The sequence below is a fragment of the Syngnathus leptorhynchus genome, chromosome 13 (assembly GCF_054491065.1).
Source record: "Syngnathus leptorhynchus isolate UIUO chromosome 13, UIUO_Slep, whole genome shotgun sequence".
Classification (NCBI taxonomy): Eukaryota; Metazoa; Chordata; class Actinopteri; order Syngnathiformes; family Syngnathidae; genus Syngnathus; species Syngnathus leptorhynchus.
In genome coordinates, this window is record NC_141207.1 from 1,419,248 (window position 1) to 1,445,938 (window position 26,691).

Sequence of the window (26,691 nt, forward strand, 5' to 3'; positions counted from 1 at the left end):
GCCTCCTGTGTTTGACATCCTAAAGCTCTGTGCGTGCGTGCACATTTGGCCAACAGTGATGCTGTGCCATTATCCCTCAACAAAAAAAAAAGGGGGGGGGTTAAAAAAAAAAAAAAAAAAAACTCTGTAAATGTCCTTCCCATCAGAGTTTGGGGTTGAATTAAAAATAAAAAACTAGTAAGGCACTTTTGGGTAGTGTAAAGCAAAAAAAAAAAAAAAAAAGCAGAGACTGAAATGTGAGAACAAACCCTGAAGTGCTAGCAAAGCCCAACATGTCCACAGTCCAGATCCAATCCAAACTCATGTCAGGCTGGGATTTTGGCTTCCCCTTGAACGGGATAAATGCAAGATAAGCAAAACTCCAACATGTCCTTTTCAGAGACTGGTGGTGTGTGTGCTCATCTTGCGATTAATTGGCAACCAATGTCGAGTCCTTAGAAAATAAAGACTCCAGAGAGGACCAAGATGTGAAGACTATGGGAAAGTTCAACATTTCACACTCGGTGAGTGTAAGACGGTGGTCCTGTGGTGGACAGGTGACCAATCCAGGGTCCATAACCAGTCAGTCATAAACTCTGTTTTCATCCTTATTATGTTCCAAGATGGATGAAATGTTCAGTGATTCAAAATCTGAAAGTGTGTATGGTGATCCTGATGTCCACACCGGGGTGTAGCCCGCCTTTGAAACTGATGGATGGAAAGTCCCACATTCCATTTCATTCCGGCATCTTAAGTGTGGGAATGTCATGTCCTGGAGGGTTTTTAGCACTGAGTCTAAAAGGCGCAATACTTGAATGCACCACCTTGTCGATCATTCCTAAGCAGGGCCTGCTCAGTGTGAACAATCCAAAAAAAAGAACCAAAAGGAGTCAAAATTCAAGCATTTCAGATGAGTAATAACCCCAAAATGCCAAAATAATTTAAAAATGTCTTCTAAAAGCTTAGCTTGATGCTAACGCTTACAAGCCATGATGTAGCTTTTGGAGCTAGACAGCTTGCTAACAACAACTGGCACAAACTGTTTTTAACTTGATTGAAGCGTTGGTTACAAGAGTCCGGTCCAGAGGTTGAAGCAAGCCGCGTTGATGACGGACTCCAGGTGATGGTACATGGAGACCAACTGAGGTGGCGGGCTGCCGCTGCCTTGCGGCTGTGGCGGCAGCGGTTCTCGCAAAACCACCTTGAGACTCTGCAAAGAGAAGATGATGGCAAACACGCAGGTTGGTCGCGTTGACGTCATTTTGACAACTCACCGTTTTGCCAGCTTGGGAGTCGAGGAAAACCAAAACGAAGCAGTCTGTGAATTTCTGGTTTAGAACAGCCTGCGACGATGACACAGTGGGTCAGATTTGATACCTGCGCCATCCAGTTTTGGGTAGAGATGAGGTCTCACCAGATACTGGACACCGCCGTCATCAAAATGCCGGCAACTTTGAGGGAATCGACTAAGCAAGACTTTAATGAGACTCTGGTACCAGGCCGTACTCATATTCAGGAAACAGTCCTGCAGGGATACCAAGATTTAGCGCCATCAACTACGGTCCCTGAAGCCCGGCAACCAGGGAAGCTATGAAATTTACCCGCCTGCTCACTAATACTAAAAGGAAAGAAAGTGAGGGGCATTCTCACCAGCTGGGGGTCAATGTCCGCCACTGAGCGGCTCTGGACGGCCTCCAGCAGCTCCTCCAGCTCGCAGAAGGACAACTTGGTCAGCTTCAGCTTGTCCAGTGCCAGGTGCTCGCCGTGGAACAGCCTCCTCCACAGGTTGTCGCGGCGACAGTGACCCATGGCTTCCTCCACGCTGGTTTGGATCTGCCGGAGGGCGGCGGCCACCTCGTTGTTGAGCAGCGGGAACAGGGGGGACGGGTATACCAATCCCTGGGACTGGAGAGCAGAGCCAACCAGAGGGTAGAACTCATTTCCGTCACTAGGTGAACAGGTCTCTGAGCCGGAGCCGGCGGGTGCCCCCCATTGGTCCTGCTCGCCATTAGGAGATGTGCAGGACTCTGTGCGATCAAGGGCCGGGCGGCCAGCCAGCTCGCCGGGCTCACGGTGGATGTGAGGAATCTTCTTGAAGCGCCGCATGTCAGCGGTGAGCCGGGGGAAGAGCTCACGCTGGCTCGTCATGATCACGTAAAAGTGCAACCTGGACATACAGACTTTGCTCTTAAAGGGGACAGAACATGACTTGTATACAAATAGTAGTGTCTGATAACACCACATAGGTCTGCCCCCACCCCCAAGTTTCTCGAAAAGACTCCAGTAACCAAGCTTGCATCGGCTTCTCCTACCTTAGCAAGTGTCGCTCTCCCTCCAACTGCTCCTCAAAGGGAGCAGCATTGTGACACACTACCAGGGACACGTCAAAGTCGTCGTGGTGGTGAAGGCCCTCCAGATCCTTGTAAGAACCTGAGCTGAAACAGGGAAAGAATTACAAGTAAGTCCAGGCAGCTCAGGCATTTTTTGTGCGGTAGCGTTTGTCCTACCTGTTCCACAAGGCCACCAGAGCGTACTCGTGCTGGTCCGACGTGGCCTTCTTGGAATCGGTGGCGACAGTGGCCTTGGACATACGCAGGGGCTTCATGCCATATATGCCGGCATGGTCGGTGATGTAGTTGTAAAGCTGGTGGGCTGTGATGATCCTCGTGGAGGTGGAGAAGCTCCCTTGATCACAAGATGGCAGGGGGACAATCAGGAAAACCGCTAGAACAACACACGCCTACAGAATCTGGAAGCTTTTCTAAGAGTCACTTTCAAATATTTTTAAACTTTACGGGGCACCAAAATATACTGTCAAAGAACTTTTGAGTTTCTGCCCATTTCAATCGTGGATATCCACCTCAGACAGGTTTGATCTTTGCGTCGAAGGTTCCCAGGTGAGCCTAGTCTAAGGAAAGACACTTAAGGGGTCCAAAGTTATCGATGAGGCGGGAAAGACCAATCATGTCAATTTGCAAAAAAGAACGTCCCTATTTGGACATCAAACGTTGACGCCTGACGGCGACGATATGCAGGTATGAGGATGTTGGTCATTCCCCACCTTGGAATACATGGTTGCGTCCAAACTTGGGGATGTCGGGGTGCTGCGTGATGAAGTCTCTGAGGAAATCAGTGAGCTGGTAGCCCTGGCGCAGCGTCATGTGGCAGCCCACCAGGTACTGGTGGACAACCCGCAGGTGGAAGTCGTAGCTGAATGAGTGCACGTGCATCAGGTCGCGCACCTTGTCACACTCCTCGGTGAACAGCATAGAGAGCTGCAACACAGGGTACTTCGTTAATCCCGCATCGACCGCCACCCAAAGCGAGCAGAGCGTTCTGGGAAACGAGGAGAAAGGATGCAGACCAAGCTGGGTGGGGGGGGAATCATCAGAATAACGGCGCTGCCTTGCAAATGGTTAGTGGGAATGCTCTGTACTTTGTTGGGATGAGGTTTCACTTGCTTTTAACTTCAACACCCCACACTGTGTCCTTCCTAGACCTTTGTTGCTCAAATCCAGGAGTCAAGGAGACGGCTAACCATGGTGAAAGAATACTATGGAGACTAAGAAACGGAGGAATGAAAACATGAACTTTTCCATCCCCTCTTGTGGTGTTCCTGCACTTCAGGCGTGACTATCAAGCTAGCCCGTCCCTAATCCGAAGTCCCGGGCAGCTCCTTTCGCGGCCAAGTCAACTCCCATTGTGACTTGGACGGGAAGGTTCAGTCGGGGGCCTCGTCTCTCGGTGACACCGCTCGGTAGCCGGGACCAAAAGCATGTTGGCAAAAGAAAAGTCGTCGAACCGGCGGGGGGCCTCGGCCGTGCGCCCTGGGGAACGCCACACCGTTGCTGACTGCTGACTTGTCATTCACTTTGACTCATGATTGACCCCTTCAAAGTAAATAAAGCATACAAGCGATAGGGGGACAATAAAAGTCCAAGCGGGACAAAACGCTGCAGGGAGGCGGGTAGAAACTGGGAGAGAACGGGAGCGAATTGCAACCAGCAAGCAGCCTAGAAATGAGAAAGGAGCTTAGCAGTTCAAAGGTTCGATTAAACCTTTGTCTTGGCGGCCATTGAAGTTTTCATGACATTTGAATGCCAGCCAACCCACAGGAGCAAAAGGAAAGGCTGATGAGACTGTCAAGCAGAGTGGCGAGGTGAGGGCGGAGTGGGGTTAACCGACCCCCCTCCCGAAGCCCCCTCGCCTAACAGTGGCTGGGACGTACCGCACAGTCAGACACCTGGGCGGCGTCCGGGAAGGGCTTGCAACGAGGTTTGATGAGGAGGCCGCCCTGATGGAGAGATGACAGGAAGTGTGTGTGTGCGTATGTGCGTGTGTGTGGTGTGGGGGCGGGACTTGGGGGTGAAGACAAAGACACCTGGACAGGTGGAACAACATCACGGCGTCCGTCTGGCGTCAGGTAGGACGCAAACAATTGGGGATTTTTTTTTTTTTTTTTTTTTTACACTGGGAAATACCAATGAAACATTAAGCCACTTTATGGAGACAAATTGTTTGGCTGGAACGAGACATTACCTGCGAGTTGACCGACTGACCCATGGGGATGCGAGAACACTCCAGTGCGTACTGCTTGACGCAAAAGTAGCAGCCCTTGACAAATAAAACAAAAAGACACTTCAAAATTACAAAAGCGCTCTTAAAATGCTTTCCACCATTTTAATTTTACTTGTGCGTCAGGTGAGTGATGTAAATTTTATTTTGGAACTGTACCTGAAAAGCCAGCTCCATCAGCACAATCCCACCTGGCAATGCCCTCTGAAGGTAGTATGCAGTGGTGGCAGACACAGTGGTCTGAAATCAAAGGGAACGTGGTAAAAAATATATATATAAAAAACGAAAATAAAAAAAAAACAAAAAACGTTTTTTTTCTTTTTACAACATGCCCAAACTTATTTGGCATTTGTTTGTCTTGTTTTGGAAAATTACCGTAATTTGCGGACTATAAATCGCGTTTTTTTTTCATAGTTTGGGTGGGGGGGGGGCGACTTATACTCAGGAGCGACTTATATGTAAATTTTTTCACAAATTTTCAAAATTCAAAAATCCGCGATGTAGTGAAACCGCGATAAACGAACCGCGATGTAGCAAGGGATTACTGTCATTTGAACTGCAAGTGATGTCACCGGCGCCGCACGGCGGTTGTTTACATAAAGGACAAAGGATTCGATCACGGGATGACGAAGATGACGAAGGGCCCCACGTTTGAAGGATTTAATGATTTGGAGTGACACGTGGTTTGAAAAACGATTTATGTTATAGTTATTTGATATATTTTATTTCATGTAGCAACTTTTATATGTTATTTATATGTTATATGTAAACATTCCTGGACTGTTGTGGCCACACTGCCTCACCTTGGGGCTGTCTTCGCTTTTCTGCTTGACGTAAGAGAAGGACATCCTGCCCTCGGACGACGACATGGAACTCAACATGGCGGCGCGGGCACGGGCTATGCTATTAAACAAAACGAAGGAGCATCAGAGGGGTCAGTGCGGGTCCAATACAGTGCGCACCACGCAGACGTGACGGACCTCCGGGCGGGTGACTGCGGGCGTAACTGCACCAGGATGAAGCCCAAGCTTTGCAGGTACTGCACATACTGCTGCAGGAAGCCGCTGGAGATCTCCAGCAGCCAGGGCTCCTCCTTCAGCCGGCCGGGCAGCATGTCGCCAGAGTCGCTGCTGTAGCTGCGGTCGCGCCCCGACGCGGTCGAGTCGTTCGACCGGTGACGCTTCTACAAATCGCGACAGCGTGGATGGTGGTAAGTGGACAACACGGCTGTCCTGACGTTTTCCTCGGCCGTGTTAACAGACTTCCATCTTCATTGACTAAATACCTTGACAGGTGGCTGGGCAGCGAGTTCCTCCTGTATCTGCTTGCGGAAGAGGGGGTCAAAGAGCAGCGGCGTGGCGCAGTAGTGGACCAGCCGGGATGACTGCTTCAACGTTTCCAAGTCGGCCGGCTGAGGAGATGATGAACGTGAATAACAAGAAGCAAAGTTCCAAAAACAGCTTTGACTGCAACTAAGGTGACATCACGACCACACGTTTTGCTCTTCAAGCGCTACTATTCACGACGTAAAGGCGAACGCACGGCGATGGGCATATTGGACTGCGCCGACCGCTGCTGCCACGTCACAAAGAGGTTTTCGATCTTCATCTGCTTCTCCAGCTCTGCACGCAAGAAAAACAAACGCAACAATGCAAAGACCAGCACAAGAACAGCCATCTCTTATTATCACTACCTCCTATTATTATAACTGTAATATATGAATTAATGTGAAGTGTTTGAACCTCTCCTCTCGGCCACTTTGATGTCCAGGAGCTGGCCGCCGTGCCGGGCGACAGCGTCTCCGTCCGACAGCGTCCTGATGGCGCAAACGTCCCTCAGAGCCTCGTCAAAGGGCAGCAGCTCGGAGGGGAAGTGAAGCGGGGCTAAGCTGCGGCCTGAAGACGCCAGGCGACCTTGCTCTTTGTTGGCCAGGGGTGGGACGGCGCTACGGAGCAGTGTGTCCGGCTCCATGGACGGACCCAGGAAGGGGTTGGGGTCCTGGACAACAGCGACAACACGGTGAAACACATTAATGTCATATGAAATAAATGAACCTTTACATTGCCCTCAACATACACATTTGATGTTGCATCCAAAAAAAATTCTGATATCCATCCGTATTCTGTAAGGCTGCATTCAATGTTCTGTTCAGTTTAATTTCCTCTGGGCCGCAAATGGAAGTCATCAGGAAACAAGATTGTGACTTTTAATTCCCACGTTGGCTGTTTGTCGAGCAACTTTGGGGCGTGTTAGCTCAGCCGAGCAGCTCGGGGCCGACGAGGCAGAGCGCAGCGGCAGCCCCTGGGCGGGAGGAGCCGCAGAGGCAGAGGAGGCCCGGTCGGTGCCCCCCCTTCGCCTTCCGTCACGGCCGTGACAGATGAAGGCCGATTCAGGCAAATTTTCTGCCGCTCTGACTCTGCTTCCTGTCCGAGCTCTTTAGTGACGCAGCCTTGAAGGCCATCAGAGGGAAAACTAAAGTTCTTTGCGCTTGGTAATTGGCCGCAGGGGGCTCGCGGGAGGGGAGGGGGAGAGGGGGAACTTAAAGGGCAATTTGCTGGAAGATGCTGCTCCAGTAAATCTCAAGTACTTACTCACAATATGCTACTTTGTCTGACCACAAACTGGATTCAGTTCATTTTGTTTGTTCCTCAAAATTCAAAAAGTCTCGAAAAGAGAAAAATTGGAAAATGACGCTTGACTTTTTTTTCCATTTAGTCCAAAATTGATTACATCAATTTTCCCCCTCACAAATTGTATCCATGATGACAATGTGACTCATTACAGCATATTAAATATTACAAACGTCAAATTCCGAAAACTTGAACTCAACCACCACCAATCATGTTATTTGAACTGATTGGTCGACCAGACAATCTAACATCTATGCATCCACGCTTAAAACCTAAACTATAGCTTCAAGGTTTATTCCTAGCTTTGTGGGAATTTTGCACGCATTTACACAAATGCATCGGAGCAGCACCGGCAAGCTGTGTTCTGCATTTGACTGCAGTAATATCACAAAAATCAGCCCGTCACCGCATGTCAAATAGAAAAGCAGCGGCTGTGTTTTTGCTGAGGCTCTCGGAAGACGAAACGAAAAGGAAACAAGTCCCGGCCGAAATCGATTAAATGCGAAGCAAATCTGAACGCGGTGCTTCTTTTTGTGATGACTCATCAATCAGCTGTGACACATTTTCATATATGAACTCATTTCTCAGTCACTTCTTCTAATGTGTGATAAGATGACCGACCAAGCAAGATGAAACATGACAAATGCTCAAGCTGTGAGGAATGATTGAACACAGCGGCTGCATGATTTCATGTCGCTCTTCAATATTGACATTGTCCATCTTGTAGAATGACTTTTTTTTTTTTTTTAAGGACAAGATTTGGCTTCCAGCGGCCACAACAGCTGTATGCAAGGGGCCGCGGGACCTGCCACCCGGCGCGGCCTGTGAAGCAGATGCTGCCCTTACAGGTCGCTTCCACCTCAGCTGGCAGAAAGGCCGGCCGGCAGACATTGGTAAGCGGCTGCCACTTACCCGCTTGGAATTGATCTCGTGCAGAGGCGCGTCGGAAAAGCAGTGGTGATGGAACAGGCCCATCTTCTGGCTGAGCAGGCAGTGCAGCACGTGGGCCCGGGCGTTCTGCCACTTGACCAGGCGCACCAGCTCGCGGCTGAGCGAGGCGCCCAGGTCCAGCGACCAGTTGTAGCTGTATAGCGTCACCTGCAGGTGGGCCACATGTAGTGCGTCAAATTGGAGGAAGTTACTGCGAATTCCAGTTTACTGCCAAATTACACATCCAAACTCTGTCACCTTTTTATCCAAGATGCGGATGAAGAGGAACCTCTGGCGGGGCGCCGGTGCTGACGTCCAGCCTGTCTGCTGCTGCTGCTGGCCCAAGAGGCTGGAGCAGTCACCCTGTTGCTGCTGCTCAGATGCCTCAAATCGCTGGAGGCCTTTGTGAGCTGAACACAGTCAGAGGGACACGGACGGTGGAGTGAAAGACATTTGTGAAGGACCGTTACACGACAGTCTCCAAAATATTTGCGGGTGACAGAAAAGTGATGAACTACTGCCGACCTGACCATGAAATAAAACTTAAGTGTGGGGTTGCGCTGCAAAACACAAATGAAACAAAAGTCATACTTACGTGTGAACCTATTAAGCTGCGCCATGTTTTCCTCCTCTAAACTGTCGTCTGCGGCCAACGCGAGATGGAAAGACGAGACGGACGCAAAACGTGCGACAAGAGACAGAGAAGACACGGCTCAACACAAAGTCATGTTAAGACGACACACGGGCAGGCGCATGTTAGACGCGTACACACGACGACAGATGAGAGTAACAAAGTGACGAGCGGTTACGGGCGCGGTTCGGTTGACTCAGCGTTTACCTTGCTCGGTGCTGCAGTACCACTGCTGGAAGTTCCTCCCGATGACGATGAAGCTGCGGGATGCCTCGAGTGGACGCCACGCGTTTTGCACGACAGACAAAGGAACAAAGATGTCCCCCGATACGGGACATCTGGAAGCAGACATAAGTGACACGCTGCATGAATTCTTTTAAGATATTCTTCCATTGGTGACTTTTTGCCGCGTGCATTTTGTCCGTAATGACCACTGACCTGGTCTTGGCAAAAACCTTGACGCTGGTGTCGGCAGCCAACGATCCCACCAGATTGACCAGCTCGGTCAAGATGGACGGCAGCAAGAAGTGGGACGCCACGTCGGCCGAGCACTGCTGAATAGACGGGCAGCCTGGACAGGGGAAACGGAATCGTGAATTTTGGAATTAAAAAAAGAAGTGATTGGAGGAGATTACTGCGTACCAAGCTCGGCCATGAAGGTGATCCAGGGCTCGCAGGTTAACTGGTAGACGGGATGCAGAGCGCCCACATCGCCCTCATCCAGCTGGCAGGCTTGCCTCCTGCAACATCAAACGTTTTCCTCCTTGTGAATGAGATTTGACTGCTTCCAAAAATCTCACTAACATGAGAGTTTGCACCCCCCCAGTTGGAAATTGGTTAATAATAATAAAACTAAATAAAGAGATTTCTAAAAATTAATAGATAATTGCTTAATAAATTGTACTCGTATTAATTAAATTAGTTTGAATTTATTTACATTGCTGAGATGAATTATTGTCAGTGATAGGAATATCAGTAAAATAAAATTTTTCAATAATAGATTGGTTTAAAAACAAATATTAGAAATAATGTAAAACAAACTTATTACAAAATTTGCTATAAAAAGTAATATTAGAAAAACATTTCTTTAATAAAAATAAATTAAAGTAGGTAAGTCATAGATACAATTTTATATTTATCTATTGTAAAGACAATAAATAAAACAGGCCCAACCGTCCCAAAGTTTGTCCAGCCTGGTTTTGTACATTTTCTTTTTTTTGCCAACGAAAGCACGTTGCGTACCTTTGTGCCTGTTCCAGCTCGCTGAGCCTCTCTTGGGACCACTGCTGCTTGACGCTGTCCGTCTTGTGGCGGCGCCGTGTTGCGCGACCCTCCTCTCCTCGCTCCGGCACAATGTCATCCGTGGTTTTTGGGCTGCCCAGTTCTGACGAGTCGGGTTTGCTCTGTGGCCACAAACAACAGCAACAAGTTGGGGCCGAGGTTTAACACGCTTGTCGTGGGAAGTGCAAATATTTTGTTACGTACTTAAAAGGACTTGAATAAGGGAGAAATACGATTCCTTGTGCTAACCTGTGCTAACTGGCTAAGTTGTGAGCATTTTGCACCAACATACCAGAATGTCCCAGAAGCTGCGGCGTGTGCTTCTTCCCGTGGGTGTCGTGGACTCGGGTGTGCTGGATGCCGTCATGCCAACGGTGCCACCGGCGCTGCCGGGGTGCGCCAAAGTGATGGGCGACGGGCTGCTTCTGAACACCCGAGAGCCGCTACGCTGCCGGGGAGTGTCTTTGGCCTCGGGCAGACTCAACGCGCCTGAACATTGGAAATCAAAAGCAATCGAGATTTTGATGGAGCACAAAATAAAGAGGACAATACGAGTTGACCTGTGTCGGACACTGTTTGGAAATATTGAAAAATTAATTAGTACATAATTGACAATAAAAATACCTATTTTAGATATCTTAAAAAAAGGAAGAGGAGCAATGGAGGAGCTTCAGTATACCTAATGAAAAATAACTACTGATGATAGTTAATAGCTACCTTTGTAAGAGTTTGTACGTTGGCGTCGCGGTGTTACCTTTAGTGTCCTTGCAGGTGGCGTGCACATTGGCGCTGGCGCAGGGCAGACAGAGCGGGTTGGGGAGCACCCGTAACTCCATGAGCACATCACACAGGGCGTGGCGCAGCGCCCCCTGCAGTTTGTCGGCCAGCTGCGCCGGGCTCACGTTGCCTTGCTCCCACACGTCGAAGCGCACTAGCAGTGGCGTTGATACCGCCTCTAAATATGTATTCAAATCCAGAAAGAGTCACATTCAAAAAGATCTCTAAAACTAAAGCAAAACAAAACAAAAAAAACCCAAAAAGTAACAGTGGTGAAGCACGCCTCAAAGATTGCTCTACTTATATTTGGAAGCAATTTCAAGATAAAATGCAAGACCTGACCTTGGCTACAGCCGACGTGCGCAGAATTGGCTTTCACTTTCAGCACGGTGGTTAAGCGTTCAAAGTATTCAGGCTGTAGCGGAATGGAACAGATGTCAGGGCGCCTGCCGCAGTCCTGGACAGGGGCCTGAAGGGGACGTCCTACGGCATCCACGAACGTCAGAGTAATGCAGGCGATTCCTGTCAGGTTGGATGATTTGTTATCAATGCAAATGATCAAAATAGCATTTGTGTCTGTCAGGGGGGTTAGGATTCTGACTATCAGAAATCCCAATTTATTCAAGCAAGTCAAACATTGGGAGTGTGTAATTCGAAAGGGGGTGTACCTTTGCCTCCAGTCCCCTGACCTCCAGGCTTGTTGTAAAGGTAGATGTCGCTATCCGCTACGTCGGCGTTCGAATGAAAGGTATGCTGCAGAAAGGAGATGCAATTTGAGGTGGACATTTTTATTCATCAAGGTTATGGCAAAATGTGAAAGGAAGCAACCTTCTTGTATACTGAAGGCAATTGGCCTTTAATTCAAAAGGCTGTTTTGACTGAAAATTTCAGGTGTGATCAAAAAAGGTCCAGTCAGTTATTTACTTTATCAAAATGACTTTGAGGACAGCAAGTTTCAAAGCGTTACCTTGAAGTGGTGCGCCGTATTGCTGTCTGTGTACTTGGGCACATGCAGGAAGATGAGCAAGTTCTGGCGGAGGTAGTGAGACACGGCCGAAAGCCACGGGAGACAGAAGGCGGGGAGGCCGAACGCCATCACCTCGCTTGAGGGTGAGCCCGACGGCTGGATGAACTGAACACAAGCAGGTGAAAGCGGCACGAGTTTCTTTCGATAGCTTGACACAGCTCGCGATGGTAGCGAGGCGTGCTATGCCATATATGCTTCCGTAGTACCAGTTTGGCCCACAATTCAGATTTAGAATACAACAGTTCGAGCACCTCCACGTCAGCGGGTGTCAGTTTGCAGTTCCTGACGAGCATGAGGGTGATCATGTCCAGTGTGGTTTCATCCAGACGTTTGCGCAGGACCTTCACCAGCTCGTCCGTAATCTCAGGACCTATGGAGCACATATTCAGTGGAATTTCTTTGAGGTGACGGTGACAGCTAAGACGGGTCGCCTGTTACCTGCGTTGCCCACACCATGCACGAGCAGCAGGATGTGCTTGTCCACCTGGCCCACTAGACGAGAACCCTCCAGAGATGACCTGGAACCCTGAGAACCCACAAAACAGCCACCGGTATGTGGTTCAATTTTGGAGCAATCAGACAAATCTATGTAATTGGTTTGTCTGGAAATGACAAAACAGGAATACAGTAGATCCAACTTTTGAAAAGATTGGAAAATTTCAACATTGAGCTAGAAAAGATGAAGGCATGAAAAGATTTTCTTTTTTGAATGTACCACGAGGTCTTCAGAGAACAGCGGCTCCTGACTTCTGGACAGGCTGAGGGAGCGAGATGTGTGGAGCCCACCGTCCACGTCGGAGTATTTCCCCACTTGAGACGTCTCATAAAGTCTGCGTAAATCAATGACCAAGATGAATTGCGAGGTTTGGGAAAGGCAACAGATGAGCAAGACGTGTTCGCTGAGAGGTGTCACCAACCTGAGGTAGAAGACGGATTTGGTGGTACGCTCCTGGTAAACATACATGTTCTTCCTGTTGCCCACGCTGAAGGAGTTGAGCACGGAGCGCAAGGCCTGGATGGCTGAGATGACAAAAAGAAAAATCAAAGACACTCATGCAGCATCTGAGTCCATGGTGTGATTTGCCGTGTTTCTTGATCATAGACTTGCCTACCTCTAGACACGCCCATGTTAGATCCCATCTTAAGTCTCGGGTGTATGTGGATGATGGTGCTCCACACCACCTCGCAGGAAAAGTGTCCTGGGATGAATTGCATTGTGGCGGCCAGGTAATCTCTGGCCTGGTAGCTCTCCTCAGTGTGGTAATCTACGACACAAAGCGCCATTCACTTCAGAACGTCTAAGCGCGGAGATGGCGGAGAGCGACTGACCGTCTGAGGGGTTGCGCCTCTGCCTGTACGCAGACTCGCTCTTCCAGATGTCCTCCTCGCTCTCTGCCACCAGCAGGGAGTTGCACATGTGGCTGTCATGAAGGTCCTGCAGCAGCATGCGCTGGTTGACTCTGCGACACAGCTCTCCTATCTTCCTCACCACCAGCTGGTGCAGTTGTAAGTATTCCGGCAGCTCGTGCTTGTCCTCCCTGCTCTCTTGCTCCTTCATGCACAACTCCTGTTCCTCACTCACACTCCTGCAAACATTCAACATCAAGCTACAACTTTCTGGCTCACACACAAACCACAAGTTGACGTTCGGAAGGTTCCTGAGGGCACCTGGAATGTGAGTAGACTTTGACTCTGTCTGGGTGGATCTTAGCTATGAGCCAGAAGTCGGGCATCAGTGGGGTCTGACTCTCCTGCTCATCCAGGGTGGGACTCTCACACTCTGAGTCGCTGCTACCGCCATCGTAGCCTTAAAGAAAAAAAAAAAACCTGAGCAATATGTAAATGAGGGGAGTTCCACAGGGTTTGATAAAAGGGCCCCATGCATTTGATATGTATAATGTGACAACACCTACGTAAGTGAACATGAGAGCCTTTTTTTGTTGGATTTCAAACTCACCTTGCATGTCAGAATCCAAACTTCCTTGGCTTGAGATGGTGCTCTGCACACGACTCTGCCTCAACTTGCCGAAGCCTGCGAAAAGGTTTAGTGTTCAGCACCTCCAAACAAGATTGGAGGGTTGGATGAAGCAATAAGCATATTGCTTATTTGGGGCAACACATTGGACTTTGTTTGGCACACACTGAATTTCTATGTTCCAAACAGTGCTCAGGCCTTTTCTGCGCTATGGGGTGGACTCACTTTGAGAGGCCGACTGCACCGACTCAGCTAGGCTGATGCTGGAGGGGGTCTTGGGGGGAGAGGTGAGCTCGTTCAATGTCTGAAGGCTCACAGAACTCTGCGCGTTACCACCATCGGTCTTCACGACCGGCTCGCTGACCTCCATCATGGCCTCTCCGTTGGTTTCAGCGGTGACGTTGGTGGCCTGTGGGCAAAATAATTTGTATTATTGGTTAGATTCCCTGACAAGTCTTCATTTGTATTTTTTTTCCCTCACTCTATCTAACAGGCACACACTCACAGCGGATAATGGGACACTCTAAAGGGGCGACTCCCGCGATAGCTTCAGAATTATATGAGATACTCGTCAGTACTGACATATTCAGAAGTTCTCTTCAAACTTGAGAATCTCTTACCACGTCGTCGGGATCCGCCTGGCTCTCCAAGGGTGACTCTTCCTGAGGCGCTGCCCTGTTTATGGTGTTGTTCTCTGACAGCCTCTGCATCCTCCGAGGATGCAGCCGGCTCAAAGACACATAGTAGAAGTTGTCCTGCTCGCTTTTGAGCACGTAGCCAGAGAGTGCTATGCGACAGAACTCCTGCAGGGGGCGCAACACACATTACAGGGTACTGTTTTCAGTTTGGAATGTAGAGCCCACATGCAGTGGTGCCTTGAGATAATAAAGTAAACAAGTGGAAGACATTTGGTTTTTGGAGGAATTTGCTATCTGCAAAATTGTTGCTTGTAAGTTGAAATGAGGGAAGAAAAACCTTGTCTCAAATCTAAAAATCAACAACAAAAAAACACATAAGATGGGTAACTCAGAAATTCAGGACTACAGACAGCAACTTCTGCTGCCCTGTTGTGTCCAGAGTCATTGTGACAACTACTTTCCGAGTGCAAAAGCAGCAGTGGCGAACAGAACAACTTTACCTCCTTGAACCTGTCCAACGACTGTTCGGGCCTGAAGACAAACTGCAGCGGGACGTCCTCACTGCGACAGTGCGGGCGTCCGGCTGAGCCGACGACGTGCTGCGCCACCTTGAGCAGCGTGGCGGGGCCGATGGTGCGCGAGCGGCGCAGGGCGGACACGATCTCGTCCTCCAGGAGCCAGCGGATCTGATGGAGAGGAAACAGCAAAGGACGTTTGTTGCCCTTTATAGGCAGGAGAGCATCACTGCACACTTACCTCATCCATGGTGGCTAGAATGGCCAGTTTGTGAGGAAGCGGAAGCTTGGACAAAGGCTCGCCGCAAACCCTGACAGAGGAGAGCACACGTTACATTTTTGCCTTTGTCTCTGCGCCGACAAATGAAATCATCTGCCATTTTGAGATCCACACTCACATGTCCACATCGGCCCCTTTCAGTCCCTCCAGCACGGCCGACAGCTCGTCATCCGACCGATACGACGACGGCTGACCCGGAGAACGGTTTAAGGACACGCTGCTCTCAGACGTGTACCTGCGAGTGTACGTACACAACGCAATGAGTATTTTAAACGGCGCTTAGAACGCCGCCACTTCACCTGTTGTGATGAAAGTCGGCCATGACTTCGATCTCCACGGGAAGAGTGAGGACAAAGATGTCCAGCGTGACCGAGAGCTCGTTCAGGTCCAGTAACTGCGAGGCCTCAGCATCCTCCAGGCAGGAAATGATCTCACCTGGAGGCACAACATTCACAGGTTCAAAAACCTGTTTCCGTGTTTTTGACCTTCTCTCATGCTAAAATGGTGCATTGTAGGTTGTGTATCAATAATGTTGTTCGGGAATGAATTAAACGCACAAGTGAAGGCATCACTGTACATATTTTGACAAAAGTGCCAATTTTTGCATTCTCAACAGAGCCACTGGCGATATTTGGACCTGACTTCTCAACAGAGCCACTGGCGATATTTGGACCTGACTCACCGAGGCAGGTGGGCAGGGTGTGTATGGGGGTGGATCCATGGCAGCTCTTGGCGCTGACTGAGCAGGTGACATGCAGGAAGAGCGGCGGCATGTCCATCTCCGGCCCCTCGGCCTCCAGCAGGGAGTCTCCTTCTTCCAAGATGCTGAAGGAGTCTTGGTCCTGATCCTGATTGACCGTGTTGGAGTCCGAGTGCGATCGGTCCTCGCTGGCGCTGAGGCTTCTGATGCTCCCGCCACTGGGCTGCTCCTTGTATTCCACCACTAAGTCGTTGTCGCTCTCAGTGGTGATGCAGCCGCCGGAGGTCATTTCTACATACACAAGGTGCCGTATTGCAAAAGGCGAAAACAAAACGTAGGACGGCAACCTAGGTGTTGGGATGAAGCTCACCATCTTCGGTGGCTTGCTCGGCCTCGGACACCATCTCTTCGCAGGCCCTCACCTCCATTTCACCGTCCTCCGAGTCCTCCTGGAGAAGCCAAAACATCGCATATTCACACGGACGTGATGTAACACAAATAAATACAACATTGTGGAGTTACCTCACATCAGAGTTTACAGGGAAAAATAGACTGAAATGTTGCATAGCGTTCCCAAACATTAACATAGTCTGGCACAAATTTGTGAAGTAACCGCATCAGTATAGTTTATTATTGTACTGGAGAAATGTAGTAAAATAAATCTGGACAGGCTGGACATTTAAAAAAAATGTGGTAGTTCCCCAGATCGTAAATATAACATTGTGAAGCAATCACATCTCCTGATGAAAAGAGACCTTGAGGAGGTGAATGTGGATGACCTCACCTCCTTCTTGGAAGATGGCAGGCAATAATAGAAGTAATGTGGATTGGAAGGCACGGGTTTGAAATACTGGAACACGATCCCCAGGAACTTTTCCTGCAAGAGTTGAAGCGTTTCACTGTCCTGCGCAACAACGGCGTGACATGTGCTCGCTCACTCGTGTGCAATATTTCACCTGAATTATTTTGTGCACGTCCGGACACACGTCACAGGTGGGATGCGTCTGGAGCAAGTCCAAGGGGAATGCCGCCATTTTACCGGAGACCTCTCGAGGGGCGGGACCTCCAGATTCGGCTTCACTGGTGTCTTGCATCTCAAAACTTTTAATTTAATTATTAATGTAGAAAAAAAGTGAAAGGTTTTGAAATAGAAAAAAATATATAATAATTGTATCTTCACGTAACTAAACTATTTCTTTTTACCTCGACAAGGAGGCCACGGCAGATTTGACGTCACCTTGATCCTCCTCGGCCTCTCCCACGATGAAGGTGGCTGACCTTCCAGGGGCTTTCTGTTGCTGAGTCCAGGCCGGAAGATGGCCGTTCTCCCGGAACAACCGGATGTGTCCGCACAGGGCCTGCAGGAAGGCTGTGATGTCAATCTCCTGCAGGGACTCCTCGCAGTAGTCCATGGCTATCAGGATGTCGTGGGAGCTGATGCTGAGCGATTGCTGGAGGCTCCGGTAGACGCCTGAACGCCACACACAGGATAGACAATCCCTTATAACACGCTTTCATGCAGAGAAAAAGAGATGGCCTTTGACAATTAACAGGGTGATTGAGAAAGTATACACAGACACCTTTTGCGAAGCTCTGCTGGTAGTGTTCCTGGAGCAGGCTGCAGTAGTGGGCCAGCTCCTTGTGCTTGTGAGGCTGTGCCAGAAGGTCAGTCCAAGGCGACGGGCTGCTGCGGTCCTGAGACAGCGACCTGTCGGAACACAGCGGGATGGAATTGACTGGGATGCTTCCACAACTGATGGCTGGTGTTTCCACTAAATCCACACCATGACGTTAGTCTTGATCATTACAGCAGTTATAAGAGTCCCTCCCAAACCTTGATGCATCTCTTGTATTAGACTTCCTGGTGTACCTAATCACGTGACGGGTGAGTCGACGTGCTTTTATTTTGTTGTTGCGCAAAAATGCAGCGTGCATGTTGGGAAAAAGCACTCCTGACGCAGACGAAAACAAGCAACTCTTCTCACCTGGACTTTATCTGCAGAAACATCTGCAGCTGCTGAGCCTCTTGAGGTCTACTCAGTCACGAAGACAACCACAGACACAATCGACATTTACAATTGGACATTTTTACAGTGACCGTGAGTTGGTATTTATTAACAAATTCAACTCACAGCAAACTTTGGTAGCCTGGCCCAACTAATGTGTATTGCGCGTGGTGTCTGATGACTGTTTGGAGTTTTGGGGTGTGTGAGAATTATTTTTGTCTTAAGTGAAGGCGTCAATGGCGCAGATGTACCTGAAGAAGATGTCCCGGGGGTGTCGAATGGCTGCGGGGTGGACCAGCTGCTCTTTGAGCAGCTCCAGGCAGCAGTTGTAAACGTAGACGGGACACTTGAGCTGCGTGCCGGTGCTTTGCTGGGAAAGCTGGCGGCCCAGGATGCCGCCGGCGTGGACGCCACAACGCTGCGGCTCCGAGAAATGAACTTTGTCGCCCAAATCTACAACATACACGTTTTTTTTGTTTTTTTTTGTAAAATGTGAGTGCTGATGCATCCGACCCAGGAAATGTCGACTTGTACTTGCGGAAAAGTGACCTGGGCCGAGCGTTTCGGGCTGGTTTTCCAACATCCCGCTATCCCAGCCGTCTGACAGCAGGGCTTCAACGGGCATGCCGGGTCCGCTCGGCCCTTCCAAGGGTAACGAGGCAACGGGCGATATGGCATCGAGGTGCCCGCTGCTTGAGCTTCTTCTCATCTCACCGGTGGATCCGGACGGTGAATCGGCCTGTGACTTGTTGCCGGGCGTCAGCGTGTCGTCCTCTTGCGTGCTGACGTTACTCAAAGGCTCCGCCTCCAGATCTGAGTTCATCAGCATCAGGACATCTGGCGAGAAAAAAAACCATAGACTTGTTTGTACGTTGTGGTAGTTCATCGGTAGGGGTGAATATAAATGTGGCACCTGTGAAGGTGGCTGGCAGAAAGGTGAGCAGGATCTGCTGGGAGCTTATGTGCTTGACGTAACACCTCCACTGGGGCACGGAGCAGATTTGCCCCGCCAGCGAATGCTCATCATACGCCAGGTCGGCGTTGGCCAAACTCTGACGGTCAAACACGCCACAGACATCCAACAGATCTTAGAATGCGGGAGAAACCGCTTTCAGCCATCTCCTGGCCAAGATTTCCATTACGATATGTTTTTTGTTTTTTCATGTTAATTATATTTAAATCTGTGTCCATAATAAAAAGACGCACTAACATGAAAAATAAACTTGCGTGTACAGTACTGCTTTTGTTTTGGAGCAGGAATACCTGTAAAGTGCTGGTGGATTCCGTCATCTCTTTACTGCTGCCGGTTAAGTGAAACGCTGACGTCACTTCCTGTCTCTCAAGAGGCCTCGTGAAATCTTCTGCTGAGAGGGGGGAATAAACATTATAAAACCAGTGAGATGTCCTGGGCCGGTAAGGTCTCACCCTTGATGACGGGCAGGGGGAAGGGAGCGCAGCGGCCGTCACGTTCACGCTCCAGGACGTGGCGCACAAAGGCAGCGTGGTCACCAATAGTTAAAGGAATCTCGCGGTCAGTGAGCTCCTGCTCCAGGCTGCTGTGGAGGAGGCCCAGGAGTAGCTCGTTAGGCAGGTGGGTGCCGCTCCGCAGCTGCTCGTCTGGCTCCACCTCTGGATGGATACACGACGTGCAAAACAATGGCAACATTTTGGAAAGGTCGTCATTCATAGCTTAATCGGCCCGGAATAAACGCGTGTGGCTGACAAATAAAATACCTGTGCTGAATGTAAGGAAGAAGAGCTCCACCTGCTGGCATTTGGGTAGAAGTTGAATGAGATCAAACTGGAAAGGAATCATTTGAATGCTCTCCTCAGAGGCAGAAGGATCTCCTGAAACCAGATGAGAAGTGACATGCCCACATCAGCACGGTTAAAGGTGGTCGGAGAAACAATCCATCAAGTGTCCACTGTACAACAGCTACGCTCTGACTGGATTGCAGTTTTTTGAGTTTTGCACTCTGAGTCAGATCAATAAATGAAACGTGGATGTCTTTCCCAAAATGAATATGATCAATGAAATGATCAATTTGTTCACTAAAGCACACACCTGCCATTCAAATAAAGGCGGCTGTTAGAAATGAATGCAGAGAAGAAGCTTGGTCACCTGTGCTGTCCTTGAGTCCAGCGGGCACAGAGCAGACCTGGTCTTTGTTCTGACACAGCTGACTCAGGTACTCAAATGTCATCATAGTGGACATGCAGGCTAAATCTCTGGGGAAGATCTGGGTGAGGAAAAAAAAAAACAGTCACTTGGCCAATGGAGGGGAACAACATCGCAAAAAGGATTAGCAGCGTGACTCACAGCTTGAGGCACTTCCTGGTAGGTGAGGCCTAGCAGGTGGCGATGTTGCTCCAAGCAGTTGGCGATGGTGCCGCTCTGAGGCTCCACCCAGCACTCGGTCACCAGGTTGAGCTCCACGTCCACGTCCACCGCCTCCACCTCCGTATCATTGTCGTCATCCGTGGAGAAGCTGTGACATTCGGTGCGACTTTATTGATAAACGCCGCAGATGGTCAAATGTCGAGTGAACACGTGAAGGAGTTACTACCTGTCCTTGGTGGAAGTCACGTGAGGCGGGAAGAGGATGTACTGGACAATGCACGAGTGACTTTCTCGCTCAGAGTCGGCCGACGTGCCCTAGCGCCAACGTACAATGTGGTCAGAGTAACCAATGAGCCACATGTTGCTTCACCAAAACGATTAAGATCCATTCGCATGTAGATGCACAATGTATGTTTATGCATATATATTTTTCACTTGTCGACTATTATTTGGGGACCTTCACAGCCTCTTCCTCTGTCTTTCACCTTCATGGGCAGCTCAATGACCATGTTGACAATGCCTTCTCCACTGGCGGCAAAATGAAAACCCTCTGACAGGCGGATCCTTCACAAAAAAAAAAAACCTCAGCGTTAGTGTGCTTGAGCAGAACAGACCCAAAGACAAAAAAGTAGTGCTTTGAGATACAAGAGGAATTAGTTTTGTGAGCGTGTTAGTAACTCAAATCCTCTTTCCTTGCTGAAATAAATGGAAAGGCCATTCAAATGGTCCAGCTTCAGCCCCAAAAAACTAAAACAGTTTTTCTCTCTACAAATCGGGTGAGTCATATGCCAAGGTACGCTGGGGACTCACTCGGACAGCATGGAGAGGATGTGGGAGACGGCCTGCATGGCCATGGCGGGACCCTGACTGCTTTGCACTGCCCACACCCAGCGCCGGTGCAGGAAGTAGCGGGACAGCGAGGCCAGCGTGGATGAGGCGGCACGATTGCCCGCCACATTGAGCGGCGCCGCCCCGCCGGAGGGCTGCGAAGATGAGTTCTCCATGCTGAAGATGAAGGGTGTCCTGAAGTCCAGGGGCAGCTTCTCATATCTGAAGAATACATCCAAAACAGTCAGCATTTGAGTCCATTTGTTTTTTTGTTTTTTTTTAAATGTTGGTTGTGTGTGCTTCCGCGCCAACCTGATGAGCAGCTTCTCGAGCGGCTTGTTGAGCACCACCACGCACGGCCGGTCTGACAGCGCCTGCTTGGGGGCGGAAAGGGCGGGCGACTTGGACGGCGATGGCTGGCCCGCCGCCACCTTCCTCTTGGTTTTGGGTGTGGCCTCCTTGCTTTGGATGCGGTGCGGGAAGCGCAGCTTGAGGATCTGCTCACGGAGCTCATCCACAATCTGATTGGCCGGGGACACACAATGGACGCTGGCTCTTCATACATATTTATTATTATGTAATGTATCATTCCAATATCAAACATTTCACACGTATACCTCAATTTATTCCTAATGTTGCAATATTATAAGAAAAAAATGTAAGTATTACTGAGAAAAAATATCCAAGAAATATCAAATGTAACATTTTCATTGCACAATTTGAGAATCAAGTCTAATCTAATTTCCTGTATCACAACATGTTAGAATCATTTTGATTTTTGACACTGGTGAAGTGCTGAGAGGTCTTGCTACCTTGTTTCGAACGTGCGCCGGCTTTCCGATGGGGAAACCCAATCGCAGAACCATGCAAGGGGTCTTGGAGATGAGTCGGACCAGATAGAAGGAACTGGGGGGCTGCTCGAGAGAACTGTGGAGACACATTACAATACTGTGGAACTCACACATGTTGACAAAACTAATACACATTTAAAGGCTCCCCCCGTTGAGTTCATACTTAACAGCCGTTTAAGCAACGCAATAAACGGTGCAGCAAAACATGTAGACAGAGAATATCTCTTGACGTATACATTCTTTATCCTCATTATAGGAGGACCGTGATAAGTTTAGGGTTGGCATTAACTATTATTTCAGAAATTGCTAAGTCTGTCACTTTTTTCAATTAATCGATGAATAGGAAAACTAATAATTGCCATCAACAACAGGAAACGTTTTCAGGAGTTCCTCAACAGGTTCAATGCGGGTATTATCATCATCGCGGTCACCGTCATCACCTGTATATAAGTTTGACGTAGGAGTAGCCCTCCACCAGCACAAAGCTGCTCCAGTCCCTCAGCAGCGAGGTGAGCGCAGAGTGGGAGATGCGACACTGGATGGTGCTGTAGCGCCCGTTGTTGCCCGCCGTGTGCAGGTGTTTGGGCACCGGCCTGCGTGCACACAAAGACTCCGCTGAGCACATATGGCAACACAAAGTGTCTGTTGAGTGTCTGCCGGTGCATCTCACATGTCGTGTTCCAGGATAATGGCAATGCGGTGCATATGCAGCCACCTCTGCCAAAAGTTGGCATCCATGGAGAGGATGGGCTTCCAGTAGGAGGCGAACTGCGACTGCGACGAGTCTTTGGAGCCTCCGTGCTGCAGGGACAGAACCTGGAAAAAGCAAAAGCAGCTTACGGCAGCTGTCAATTAACCTGTGAACCAATCTGTGTTGGTTTCATCATGAAACAAGTACCTAGTCAACAACAAGAATCAACACACTGCACATTTGTATTCAATGATTCGATGAGTCGCTGGATAGAAAGATCGATTCAAAAAATAGTGGATGGCTGCAGAGCAATTGTTGCTGTCAAGCAAATGTCACCATGCATCAAATTATCCGAATGCGTGAAGCCGCAAATAAAAACAGACAAAGTGGCTTCCATTGTTGTCGGGATTACCGGTGTGGTGGATCCAGGCGGAATGTAGAAAAGCGGAACTCCGTTTTTGGTGCTCTCCGGGATGGTGTAGTTCTCCGGAACCGAATTGAAAGACTGCAGGTGTACCAGCATCTGATCCGTCTGGTTGATGCTGAAATGAAGCCAGCGGTTGATCCCTCGAGGTCAAAGCGGCTCGGGCGCTTGTGCACTACCTCTGCAGAGTGTTCCAGAAGCGGCGAATGACCGACGTGCGGTAGGGGCTGGTGATGGGCTTCCTCTGCGTGCAGCTGATGTCGTGCAGGATGTCATAGCTGCCCTCCATGGTCACCTCCACCCGGGTGCTGCGCTTGGCGGGGTCCAGCGGCCACGGAGCCGACGCCACGTACTCGATGTGCATGTTGTGCTTCCACAGCAGCACCAGCTTCACCTCCAGCTGGCTGCCGCCTGAAAGCAGGCAAGACAGCTCAAGTCGCAGCCGCTCGCCACGGTGCCGGACCAACTTGCCTTTGGTGAGGCCGATCTCCCGAATGGTGTAGCCCTCCCTGAGCCTGACAGACACTACGCTGATGAGGTGAGCGTGCACGTCCTTCTCTGTGTGCTTCTTCCTGCGCATGGCCAGCGCCGGGTTACCGCTGGCCGACACCAGGTGCTCGTTGAACAGCTTGTGCTGGGACACTGCAAAACATACACAAGGCAGAACCTTACGTTAAAAAAATAGAAACAATTATATAGAATCAGGTTAGAACCATCATATGGGAAAAAATATACTAACTAGACAAATTGTAATCACCTGACTTTTTGAGAAAAAAGAAAAAAAGAAATCATAAAAGGTCAAGCTTGCAAGACAAACTCTAAAAGAAAATATGGACATTGACAAGCAAAAATTCTCAATCTAAAGCTCATGAAAAACAGGGAATAAGTTCTGAAAAGCTGTAATATTAAAAATGGCTAAAAATTTGTAACTCCACAAAAAAAGTCGTAATTAAATAAACCAAAGATTTTTCAAAATCATACATTTACGAGTTCTAATTTGCTAGAAGCCCACGGATGTGATGACTGGTTTGACCCACCGCTTAAGATGTCTGAGTTGATGGCTTCGGGGGTCTTGAGGAAAGAGTACTTGAGGAAGGCCTTGTGGTAGGCGTTCATGTCGTGGCTCTCCAGGTCCAGCGAAGGACAGTTAGGCAGGTAGGACCCGAAGGTGGCCACAGAGATGAACTTCATCAGTTCCACGTTGGGGATGTAGCCAAAGCTGCAGTCGTACGAGTATGGCCCTCCCACCTAAACGGCCGCACACCCGATGACCTCATCACATTGCAACGGGTGGAGCGCAATGAGCAATTCACATAGGGACAAGCGGAGTGAGAACCTGCACAAAGGAGCATGTGATGGTTGCGCTCCTCAGCTGGTTGAGCAGCGTTTCACACACGACGACATCGGGGACGCTCATCACGCCGTCCGTGATGATGATGATGCCTGGAAGGGGTTAGGCCGGTGTTGACACACAGCAAGAGTGAGACAAGCAGCGAGGCTGGCCGAACTCACCGGCGCTGGAGTTGGAAGGCAGCAGCTGCAGTGCCAGAATGCCCTGCCGCACCATGCTGACAAGGCCCATGTCTGCTGACACCACGGAGATGCTCGGCCTCCTGGGAGGCTGATCCTCTGCGCCGTTGCCATGGAGACCGCACTCCAACGAGCACTAGATACAAGATGAAGTAAAAAAATATATATATATAATAATTCCCGCTCACGTTGCGGAGGTCGCGACTTACACTTTCATGCTGCTGATTGAGAACGTGGGCGATGTTGCTCTCCACTGCTTTGAGCTGCTGGTAGATATGATGCAGGAAGTGGCCCAGATCCGTTCGCTCCAGTTGACATCCCTGCACCAGGACCTGCAGCAGCCCTACAAGTTGAGCCAACAAAAACACTTGGGCACAGAGGAGGGCGGGATAGTGAGACCTGATGGGACGTGAGGCCGAAAATGGAGGAGTAGACCAGGATGGTGGTGAAGATCTTTGGCGTGAAGAGCTGCTGGGTGCCCGGGACCATGAAGGGTTGGGCGAGACCCGCCAGACATCTGGACAAGGCATGGAAAACCTCGTCGAAAATCATCTCCCCTGTGCTGTCATCCTGTGAAATGGTACATCCGTTAGCATGTTAGCATGATAATACAAAGCGAGGAAAAGCATTTGCTTGTATACTGAATTCAGACAGATTTTTAAAAATCTCAATTGGCTACTTAAGACTGTGTAATGATTTTGGGTGCAGTTCGGAGGCGTGGGACTCACCACGATCCCCGTGGACGGGCTGAGGTCCAGCTCGATGATGAAGCGATACCTGCGTGCCAGGAAGGTGGCGTGAGTGGAGGGCACCAACAGGGCGGGCTGGGCAGCATTGGGGCGAGGGTGTGGCGGCGAGTCCCGGTGCCAACCTTTGGGTAAAACACTAAGCAAGTCCAACTCGTTAGCAGAGTTGAGCTGCAATGGAGAGGAAGACAGCGGTCAGTCGCTGTATGGTGGGAACGTAAACGAAGAGAAGAAGCTCACCAGCTCCGGCATGGACGCGGGCCTGATGACTTGGTTGAGTTTCCCCAGAAACCAGGCCAGACGCACATTCCTGGAGATGCTGTACTCCTCCTTCATCAGCAGGTAGATATGCTCAGCATCTTCCACCTGGACACATGACATTGATGTTTTTTTTGCCAAAAATCTAATTTCTTATTCGAACCCATTCATAAAATAAACAATGACATGATACAAAACAAACTTTGGGTAATGCATTTATTTCTCCTGATAGTTGAGGGTGTTTTTAGTGATGGAGTCTTGCAGTTTACAGGTAGTTTTGGATAAAGTAACGGCGGTCCCGTGCTATCGGTATCCAGCACTTCAATGACATCATGATGACGGATAGACGTTGTGTCGTCATATTTTCCCGCCTATTTTTAACATGACTAATTAATGAATGACAAAATGAAGAAGTCCCTCAAACATACTGACACAAGTTGAACCTCATCAACTCACACTCACGTTAGCTGTCGAGCACAAGAGAGGTGGCAGCCATGAAATATGAGTTTTTGTTGACAGTGTCACAATGTGATGCGACTCAAATCCACTTGCTTGGATGTTAGTTGATGACCAAACAGGAGCAACAGTGAAATTAAGCCAGTGCACCACTTTTGTCCTTGCAACAGCATTTGTTGGGTTCGACTCACCTCAGTGTCCTGTCTCTCTGCCATGCCGTGCGTGGCATAAGGACCGCGGGGATGTTGGCGGTCGTCAAAATGATCGATTTGGAACTTGCTTGGGTCGAAACTGGTGTCTTGTTTGTCATGTAGACGGTCTATGGACACTCGTCTTATTCGCGTTCAGTACTGGCGGTTGGATAAGAACTGACAAACACACGACTGCCATCAGGTGGTTTGAAGTGAAAACTGAAGCACCTCCGCTCGAATGAATGAATGAATAAATGAATGAATGAATGAACAAACGAACGAACGAATAAACAAACAAACAAACAAACAAACAAATAAATACATAAATACATAAATAAATAAATAAATAAATAAATAAATAAATAAATAAATAAATAAATAAATAAAGGGGGGGCTCGGTGGCGCACGAGCTCTACATGATATCTGGATAA

General features: G+C 49.2%; 1 protein-coding gene across 4 annotated transcripts; it reads right to left on the reverse strand.

Annotated features, from left to right (window-relative positions):
- Positions 1-198: 198 nt before the first annotated feature.
- szt2 (SZT2 subunit of KICSTOR complex) lies at positions 199-26,432 on the reverse strand. 4 transcript variants are annotated; one of them, XM_085929153.1, is made up of 73 exons: positions 26,261-26,432; positions 25,596-25,721; positions 25,338-25,526; positions 25,009-25,179; positions 24,819-24,941; positions 24,592-24,745; positions 24,416-24,522; positions 24,117-24,327; positions 23,551-23,721; positions 23,259-23,490; positions 23,068-23,197; positions 22,635-22,780; positions 22,405-22,557; positions 21,926-22,040; positions 21,426-21,634; positions 21,096-21,335; positions 20,771-20,849; positions 20,512-20,600; positions 20,265-20,433; positions 20,067-20,184; positions 19,679-19,792; positions 19,370-19,573; positions 19,208-19,305; positions 18,858-18,996; positions 18,494-18,781; positions 18,196-18,397; positions 17,519-17,646; positions 17,142-17,409; positions 16,895-17,039; positions 16,723-16,815; positions 16,309-16,387; positions 15,921-16,229; positions 15,538-15,673; positions 15,357-15,473; positions 15,200-15,269; positions 14,944-15,129; positions 14,426-14,608; positions 14,031-14,214; positions 13,788-13,862; positions 13,499-13,637; positions 13,160-13,416; positions 12,943-13,095; positions 12,748-12,850; positions 12,546-12,660; positions 12,269-12,356; positions 12,082-12,200; positions 11,771-11,935; positions 11,472-11,556; positions 11,146-11,325; positions 10,781-10,981; positions 10,319-10,515; positions 9,988-10,148; positions 9,388-9,485; positions 9,184-9,316; positions 8,953-9,083; positions 8,710-8,757; positions 8,373-8,524; positions 8,097-8,282; positions 6,297-6,552; positions 6,097-6,176; positions 5,840-5,965; positions 5,535-5,737; positions 5,358-5,457; positions 4,714-4,794; positions 4,519-4,593; positions 4,208-4,273; positions 3,041-3,254; positions 2,487-2,664; positions 2,292-2,414; positions 1,630-2,146; positions 1,394-1,504; positions 1,254-1,322; positions 199-1,189 (listed from the first exon to the last, which is right to left on the reverse strand). In XM_085929153.1, exons 1-73 carry the CDS (start codon positions 26,282-26,284, stop codon positions 1,046-1,048), a joined length of 11,028 nt encoding a protein of 3,675 aa, XP_085785279.1. In that variant the 5' UTR covers positions 26,285-26,432; the 3' UTR covers positions 199-1,045. The 4 variants fall into 4 exon arrangements, with proteins under 4 accessions (XP_085785279.1, XP_085785278.1, XP_085785280.1 ...); XM_085929152.1 differs by having other exon boundaries at positions 19,208-19,308; XM_085929154.1 differs by lacking the exon at positions 4,208-4,273 and having other exon boundaries at positions 19,208-19,308.
- Positions 26,433-26,691: the final 259 nt, after the last annotated feature.

Excerpts from the sequence above, each read along its gene's own strand:
- szt2 (XM_085929152.1), bottom strand. The coding sequence starts at position 26,284 with ATGGCAGAGAGACAGGACACTGAG. Across the intron at positions 24,746-24,818 it reads TCAATCAGCAGCATGAAAGT|TGCTCGTTGGAGTGCGGTCT; the intron begins GTAAGTCGCGAC and ends TCTTGTATCTAG. Across the intron at positions 10,982-11,145 it reads GCACGTCGGCTGTAGCCAAG|AGGCGGTATCAACGCCACTG; the intron begins GTCAGGTCTTGC and ends ATACATATTTAG.